Source organism: Erythrolamprus reginae, chromosome Z (assembly GCF_031021105.1).
Source record: "Erythrolamprus reginae isolate rEryReg1 chromosome Z, rEryReg1.hap1, whole genome shotgun sequence".
Lineage (NCBI taxonomy): Eukaryota > Metazoa > Chordata > Lepidosauria > Squamata > Dipsadidae > Erythrolamprus > Erythrolamprus reginae.
In genome coordinates, this window is record NC_091963.1 from 123,944,425 (window position 1) to 123,954,194 (window position 9,770).

General features: G+C 37.0%; 1 protein-coding gene across 1 annotated transcript; it reads right to left on the minus strand.

Moving 5' to 3' along the window:
* Positions 1–478: 478 nt before the first annotated feature.
* Positions 479–1,387, minus strand: LOC139175891 (olfactory receptor 14I1-like). The gene has a single exon (XM_070767258.1). It carries the CDS (start codon positions 1,385–1,387, stop codon positions 479–481), a length of 909 nt encoding a protein of 302 aa, XP_070623359.1.
* Positions 1,388–9,770: the final 8,383 nt, after the last annotated feature.

The following is a 9,770-nucleotide window of genomic DNA, read 5'->3' on the forward strand; positions in this document are numbered from 1 at the left end:
TATTTGTTATCCTCTCTGGCCCCAATAAATTTATATGGGACAAAACTACATTTCTCAGAGCATTCTGAGCATAATTTTAAGATGACTGTATTTAAGAACAAAAATGGGAGCAAAATATAGATTTTAAACCAAATATTTCAGCAAAAGAAAACTTAAGAATATTTTCCATTGATTAAACAGAAAACCAAGTTTCCTATCTGAATATATACTGTGTAATAAATATATTAATGTTAAAATGTGGCTGTTACATCTAATTTTTATTTTGCTAAAGTTTACTACAAATAATTGCAGCCTTTCAACCATTTCAGTTAAGTGAATGTATCTGTGTATAATTCCCTGAACTGTCTCTATGCATTCAAATAAGTAAATTGCAGTTCGCAAGATATAAATAATAATAGTGATATTAGTTTTTAGGTTAATAAAATTAATTGGATTTTTGAATTAAGCCGGTTCTGTGTTTTGATTTGTAATCCTTTGATTAAAAAAACTTCCATAAAGCAGCTTTGATATCCTTATTCTTCATACTATAGATTATAGGGTTCAGCGTTGGAGGGATCACAGAATAGATCACTGCAAGGACTTCATTCCAAATGTAAGAAGATCCAGAATATGATATGAAATAGGAAAATGAACCTGTACCACATAATAAGAAGACAACAAGGAGATGGGGAATGCAAGTAGAGAAGGCCTTTTGTCTACTGGCCACTAAGGACATGCTCAATATAGTCTTAAAGATTTTTATATAGGACATGATAATTAACATAAAAGAAACACCACCAAGCAAAGTACTAAAAATGAGAGCCCAGATTTCACTAAATTTGGAATCGACACAGGAAATCTTTATGAGGTGTGGGATTTCACAGAAAAACTGATGGATAACTGTGGAACAGAAAGGCAATGAAAAAAGGGTTCCTGCATGGATAGCAGCATTAAGAAAGCCTACCATCCATGCACCCCCTGCTATCTGGAAGCAGGTTCCCCATTTCATCATAGACATATAATGTAAAGGATGACAGATAGCCACATATCTGTCATAGGCCATAGCTGTGAGAAGGAAAAGGTCTGATGACAGGAAGAAAACAAAGAAAAACATTTGTGCAGCACATTCAGAATATGATATCTTTCTTATATTCATGAGGGCGCTGGCTATTGATCTGGGAATGGTGACAGTCATGGATCCCAGATCAACAATGGCTAAATTGACCAGAAAGAAATACATTGGTGTCTGAAGATGGTTGTTCATTAGTACCAGGATGATGAGAAGAAGATTTCCTGTCAGCATAACCAGATACATCATGAGGAAGACCATAAAATGCAAAATCTGGAACTCCCATTGTTCAGAAAATCCCATAAGCAAGAAATCCAAGATGATAGTTCTGTTTGACATTGTTAAAATTTTAACTGACTGAGAAAATCATTTCAATTTAACCAATCTTCCAACAAAATATGATCCTCTTTTACAAAACTGTACACTCCAACTAACTTATCTTCATTTTGATATGCTCACTATCATAACAGAGAAAGCTATATCACTTCAAGTTAGTTCTTCAGTAGTGATGTTCTTTAATAAGGAACCAATTCTGCAAGAGAAAAATATCATATAGTGCAATCGGTTATCATCTTATAATTGCAATTTTGTTTAAACCTGGAGTTATGTTACCAAGTTGCTTTCTTGTAACACGAAGGGTCATTACAAACATAATTTGTTATAGTGCATTATAAAAGTTACAACTGTTCAACATAGCTCGGGATGAATTTAATGCCTATTTAGATTATTTATGTACAATGGAAGGGAAATGAGGTCTGTTATTATGGTATTTTAGTGAAATTTTATTTTTTAAAAAACAAGGTATTCTTGTGATGATATGATCCTAGATATGCATCTATTATTTTATATTAATGTTAATATGGTATCTCCTGTGTCATAAAAGGCCACATCTTGAACTGAAAAGAAAGTTCTTCATACCAATTTATTTTTATTTAAGAAGAAATTTCAAAGAAGAAGAATGTATGTGGCTATGTTTTTCAAACATTAGGGGAGCATTTGATTTTTTTTTTCATATCAACAGGGAATATTGATTTTGTCAATCTTTAAAATTTTAGAGATACACCTTTCTTCTGCTATTACAAAGATATTATCTACAGCCCTGGGTTATATTCAAGAATATGAATTGTCAAGAGAAAGTTCAATATTTGTTGTTTGGGACAAAACTGGCATTGTAGTTTCATTGAAAATGTTACATTTCTCCTTTCACACTATCCTATTTTTATCAAAACTATTAATACAACAACAACAACAACAACAACAAAACCCCTTTGTTGAAACTCATGAGAAGACAAGTTACCTGTTCAACCTTTATTGAATAATATTTATAAATTTTAAAATTTTAAAAACTTACCTTTTCCCCATTGATCCTTTTAAATTGATAATGAAAACAATCATACAAAGTCAATCTATGCCCCTTTTTTCTTTTGTTTGTTTATATTTCTTTCACAATCTCTTGGAAGTCTTTTTGTAGAAAATTTATAGTGCATATCTAGCTCAAACATAAATTCATGATGCAGATTGATGGAGAAAAATCTATCACTCAACACCAATAAATATGACAATTATATAATGGAAATGAATCCTTAATTAGGATCCAGAGATTATTACACTTATTCAGATATAGACAATTAAAAAAAGAAAAGAAAAAATCCTCATTGGTTTAATTTTAAGTTATTGTTTGACAGCTATTATTCTTGTAATCCAGCAGTTACATACTGCAAATCTGGTAAAATTCAGACATGGCTTCCTCCTCAATATTTGCTAACTACACCCATAGGGAACATGGCCACAACATTGAGGACTTCTATACACAAATGAATGCTTTTAGAATCACAACTGTAGTGACAGAAGATGCCATTCTCCAGGGCATTGTAAGAACACAATGTTTCCTTTCAACAAGGGGAATATATATGCGAGCTTCACAATATTACTGAGAATAATATTACCATATTTTTCAGTGTATAAGATGCACTGGTGTATAAGATACACCTAGATTTTAGAGGAGGAAAAGAAGGAAAAAAGTATTCTGAACCAAATGATGTAGTATTATATTGTTTAATAAAATACCAGTGTAGCAGAATATTTTTTATAAACATGTACACTTTTTAAAATCATGTACAATTTTAAAAATCATGTACACTTTTTAAAATCATGTACACTTTTTAAAATCATGTACACTTTTTAAAATCATGTACACTTTTTATAAACTTCAGATTTGACAGCTTCAAGACTGGTGGACTTCAACTCCCAGAATTCCTCCACCAGTCAGAAATGGGAATTGAAGTCCACAAGCCTTAAACTTGCCAGGTTCGAAGACCCTTGCAATGGCACAATTCAGTCAAGATCCTCCGTCGCAGCCTTATTCCAGGCCACAACAAGAGACTTCTATCTCGATGGCTTCCATGATTATTCTTTTGCTGTAGTGTTCTGTTTTGGAAATTAATTTAGTACTGTCAAAATCAATTTCATGTCCTGTGGTTTTGAAGTGTTGGAAAAGGGAGGAGGTTTTTTCTTTTTTCCTTAATGCATTGTTAGGTTCTGCAACACGTGCATTTATTCTCCTGTTAGTTTGTCCAATATATGTGGCTGGGCAGATTTTACATGGTATTTGATAAACTCCCTGGTTTTCTAGCTGGATATTGTCTTTTGGGTTTCTTAGGATGTTGGCTTTTTTTTTTAATCTGTAATAAAATCCACAACCATTAACTAATCAGCATACCTCAGCTACATCAACGACCCCAGAACAAGGACAGAAACACCAGCCTGAAGATGACGAGTGGGACCTCGTCGAAACGTCGCCAGAAATTTCCAAATCCTACACGGGAAGAAACCCGAATATACCAAGACCATCATACCTGAACCCGTGAAAATCTACGAAAACAAATATATATATATATATGTTTTCGTAGATTTTCACGGGTACAGGTATGACGGTCTTGGTATATTCGGTGTTCGCCCTAGAACAAGGACAGAAACACCAGCCTGAAGATGACGAGTGGGACCTCATCGAAACGTCGCCAGAAATATCCAAATCCTACACGGGAAGAAACCCGAATATACCAAGACCGTCATATATATATGTGTGTGTGTGTGTGTGTGTGTTTGTGTGACATGATTTTTTTGCTGAATTTGAAAATTAAGGGAGACTAGGATAGATCTATTTCAGCCTTATTTTGGCCTCATCAGCTAGCCATACCCACTGGGACTTGAACCTGCAACCTTTGCCTTGTAAGGCAGAGAATTATCCTCTAAGCTACAGTATCCAATCCTTTCAGCTCTGCACCAGGGAAGAGTTACATATTTTTGTGTCGAATCACCCTGGTGTGTATATATATATATGACGGTCTTGGTATATTCGGGTTTCTTCCTGTGTAGGATTCAGAAATTTCTGGCAACATTTCAATGAGGTCCCACTAGTCATCTTCAGGCTGGTGCTTCTGTCCTTGTTCTAGGGCGAACACAGCGAGACCTGAGCTGCCTTCCTTCTATAAATACTGGTGGCTGGGTATGTATGTATGTATGTATGTATGTATGTATGTATGTATGTATGTATATACATACATGCACATACATACATACACACACACACACACACACACACACATATACATACTGTATAAAGACAGTTGATTTTATATAATGCTGCTCAATTTGCTCATTGCTCGCGTCACATGCCCACACCCTTCCTTCCCTCCTGTAATTAGCTTAGTTGTTGCTAATTTAGTCACGTAAGCAGGTAGAATTGCTGTTCCTTCTTTATCTTTTGTGTTTTGCTTCTATCTCTCCCCAGCGGGTAGAGTAGGATTATAAGGTAATATTGGGTGGTGCAAATCATCACTTTCTCCCCATTGTTGTTATTCCTCTCTTAGGTACCCACATTATCTCCTCTAGTATATTTTTTGCCCATGATTGTGTATTGGGTTTGCATTGTTCTATACCCGTGTCTGTGCTCTTCCAGTGTGCTCTCCTGCATGCAATTGGAGTTTACCCCACTTTCATTAGGCTGTTCCGTATGCCTATGGGGGTGGTGGTTCTGATCTCCATCTGACCCTAATGATCCATCCCCCCTAGACCTTTGCTTGTGTCTTAATGCCTGATATGCTGGTGATAAATCAATGTGTTTATTAAATGAGTTTTATTTGAAAACCAGGCTTCTTTCAGGAGACGGCTTCCCTTTGTTTTGTCATGGGTCAGAACCTCAGTCTCCTGGAAGTTAAATTCATGGCCTGCTCTTCCATATGGGTCCATATCTGGGAGCGCTGTTCTTGGCATTGGATTGCTAGTTTATGCTCATGCACCCTGTTTTTTAATTGTTTAGCCATTTCTCCTGCATTGTGGCTTGCACAATTTCTACAGTTTATATGCTAAATTACTGAGGAAGTTTCTTCCTTTGGTAGAGTTTCTTTTGGTTGCATTAATCTCCTCCTCAGCATTTGGTCAGGTTTATGCACTACTTTAACCCCATGTGATGCAAGTATACATGCAGCTGTTTTGGATACCTGGGGTATGTATGGGAGCACCCTCCACAATCCCTGAAGTAGCTATTGCGCATGCAAATTTGGTAGAGGTATACACACTCTTGCTGTTTGGCTGCCCATGTGCTACAATGGGTATCTATCCTGCCAAACAATGTCTGTATACAGTGTTACAGCTTCCTTTTTGCCTCTCAGCCCAATGAGGGCAGAACAAAGCCGAAATAGTGCTATCCTAGTCTCCTTTAATTTTAAAAAAAAATTCAGCAAAAACATGTGATACATATATGGATGGATGGATGGATGGATGGATGTTCAAGAATAATTCTGGAATGCCTGGAGCAATTTTGACTAAACTTATTTTATTTATTTATTTATTTATTTATTTATTTGTTTGTTTGTTTGTTTGTTTGTTTATTTATTTATTTATTTATTTATTTATTGGATTTGTATGCCGCCCCTCTCCGTAGACTCGTATGTAGTACACATATGACGTACCCTCCACAGTAGGTGTAAGACACCCTGTGTGTGTGTGTGTGTGTGTGTGTTCCAGCATACCTTTGGAAAGCCTGGGCCTCTAAGGAGAGTGAGTGCAGCATCCCAAAGCAACATTTGTTCATGCTGTCATTGGAGGGGGAAGGGAGCCTGATTAGGCCAGCACAGAGGGCTTTGATTGAGCACATCATGGCTTAAGTAGATTGCCAACCCTGCCCTCACTGTGGTGGCCAGATATTGCAGGAAACATCTTTGGCCTGTGTTCCCTGGATCATCCTTCACTCCAACTCAGATCTAGGCTTCCCTCATAGAATAGGCTAAGGGAGCAAAGGGAACCGGATTAGGCCAATACAGAGACCTTTGATTGAGATATCACAGCCTAACTGGATTACCTGCCCCCATTGCACATCTTAAGCCCATGTTCCTAGGATTGTTCTTTGTCCCAAATCATCATGCGAAGGACGTGACCACCCAAACCAAGGTGAAAAGGTATGGAGACCACAGAGGATGCCCATCCTATTTCAGCAGGGGGGGAGGAAGTGCAGCATAGCCCATTCAGGGATTTATGTTTCAGTCCCAGACCTGGTTTGAGAAAATGGCAAAAAAAAAGGTGTGTGTGTGCAAAGGTAGAAGTGTGCTCTCCCCCGCTATCCACAGCTTCTGCAGTTGAGATTTGAACAAGGTCCTCAAGACATTCATGAAATCACCATTCGAGCATTTGGCCATTGTATTTTTGAGAGACATCTCCTTTACAGTCCTGTTCTTGGTTGCAATCACTTCAGCTAGAAGGCTTTTATAGTTGGGGACATTATCGGTCAACTTCTGGCTATGTGTTTTCCATCAAGATAAGGTGGTTCTGAGATAAGACACTGCCATTATGGTACATTCCATGAATTCAGCTCTCCACCAGGTGCAGGAGCTCATTTTTCCATTACTTTGACTCTGATGTATCTGCTGATATGTAAGTCAAAAGTTCTTTTGGTGGAGAGTCTAGTTTGCAGAGTTTCTCCTTCCTATTTGTGCAAACAATTGGCAAGATGACTTATTCTATGAAAAAAATACTGATGGGTAAGACACCCCTAACACCACTCAATGTGTGTGTTTGTGTGTTTGTGTGTGTGTGCACACAGAGCCCAGATCAGCTCCACTGTGCATGTGTGTGTGCCTCCCATTGGCCAGTTGATATTCAGGTCTCTGCCTCATTTGTGGGAGTAGCAGGAGGAGCATAGGGGGATGCATCACGAGCCTGCCCTGTGACCCATTTTGGGTGACAGGAGGCATGCTAGGAAAAAAGCAGGACATGAGGGGAGTGAGATCGCCCTCCTATAGCTCATTTTGACTCACAGGAGGCTGCAGGGAGGCCTACTACGTTCAAAATGGGCCCTGAGGAGGTCATGTGCATATGTGCAGGAGATGTGGGGATTATGATGAAAAATTGCCCAGGTAGCAGTAGGTCCTTAGCTAGTTTAATATAATTTATGCAGAAGATCCCAAATGACTTTGAGTGGCTTACTTTAACAAAGAGCAACAAGAATAAAAGAAAAGGATCACAATCATCTGAAAGGCAAATTCTCTCAAACAATATATATATTCTATAAGGGCCCAACTTCTAGTCTTGCTGACAATCTAAGAGAATAATCACATTTTCAATAATTTTCTAGATATCATCAACTAGAAGTATATAGAATTCTGGGGGGAACTATTCCACAACATGGGAGTTATAACATTATAAAAAGTTCTTTGATGACATTGTTATATCAAAGGGACCTGAAGTATGCTCACTTTGTCTGATGTCAGGAGCTAGGCAGAAACAATTGGAAACAGGCAATTTTACAACTGGCCTGTGCATGAGAGTCATTGGTGATAATCATAATCACAAAATGCATGTTGAGTAGAACTAGTAGCAATTGCAAATCTTTTAAAAAGGAGATCCAAGTAATGTTGAAAATTACAGACCAATCTCTTTACATTGCATCACCTGCAAAGTCATGGAATTAATCATAAATCAATCCATAACCCTTCACCTAGAAATTAAAAACCTACTCTCTAACAAACAATTTGGTTTCAGAAAAAAATATCCATTACCCTACAACTCCTACACTGCAAAAACATATGGACTTCATAACTTGATCCAGGTAAATCAACAGATCCAATTTATATAGACTTTTGTAAAGCCTTTGATTCAGTAATAGACAAACAACTTTGAAAACTAAAATCTTATGACATCCATGGTCCCTTTCATGATTGGATAACTGTGTTCTTGTCAAATAGAGAACAAATGGTTAAAATAGGGATTGCCCTATCAAATCCTGCGCCTGTCCACAGTGGTGTCCCTCAAGGCAGCATTCTAGGATCAACACTTTTCATTCTTTACATAAATTATCTTACTGATCATATTATAAGTAACAGCATTCTCTTTGCTGACATCACTACCAACAATACTTCTACCCTTCAAAATGACCTAGACCATGTATCACAATTGTTTGATAGCTGGCAATTTCAAATCTCAAACAATAAGTGTTCAATTTTACACATCGGTTAAAAGAATCAGAACACAAAATATAAACTTGGAGGAAACAACCTTGTGGATGAACAACCTCAGTCTGTTAAGGACCTTGGAGTACACATATCTAATAACCTAAGTGCCAGAGACAATTGAAACAACATTGCCAAAAAGGCACCAAGAGGTATTAACCTAATCTTACATAGCTTCCTCTCTGGCAACATTAAACTGCTAACCAGAGCCTACAAAATATTTGCCAGACCAATCCTCGGATACATCTCACCGACCTGGAACCCACACTGCATATTGGACATTTATACAATTGAGAGAATCCAGAAATATTTCACAAGAAGAGCCCTCCACTCCTCTGCCTGCAGCAGAAAACCTGATTCCACCAGACATGAAGTTTTGGGCTTAGAAACCTAGAGATACATCACAATCAATCTGATCATACAATCATCTACCACAATGTCCTTCAAGTCAATTAAATACTTCAGCTTCAACAGCAACAACACACGTGCACAAAATAGATTCAAACTCAATATAAACCACTCAAAACTCAACTGACTTTGGCATCAGAGTGATTAATGCATGGAATGCACTATCTCACTTTATAGTTTCTTCCCCAAACCCCAAAAACTTTAACCTTGAACTGTCTACAGTCAACCTCAACCCCATTCCTAAAAGGCCTGTGAGGGGTGTGCATAAGCGCATCATCACTTATCATCCCTGTCCTACTGTCCCTGTTCTACTGTCCTATTGTCCAAATTTACCTATATCTTTTTGCTTTGGTTTATGTTTATACCATACCTATTATCTTGTACACATTTTGACAAACCAAGCAACCAACCAACAAACAAATGGCAATTCTCAGCGTATTCTGAGCTGATTTTAAGATGGCTGTATTTAAGAATGAAAATGGGAACAAAATATAGATTTAAAGACCAAATATTTCAGCAAAAGAAGACTTAATAATATTTTCCATTAATTAAACAGATAGCCAAGTCTCTAATCTAAATATATAGCGTAATAAATATATTAATGTTAAAATGTGGCTGTTACATCTAATTTTTATTTTGCTAAAGTTTACTACAAATAATTGCAGCTTTTCAATCATTTCATTTAAGTGCATGTATCTGTGCAATTCTCTAACTGTCTCTATGCATCCAAATAAGTAAATTGTAGTTCACAAGACATAAATAATAATAGAGATATTCGGTTTTAGATTAACAAAATTAATGGGATTTTTGAA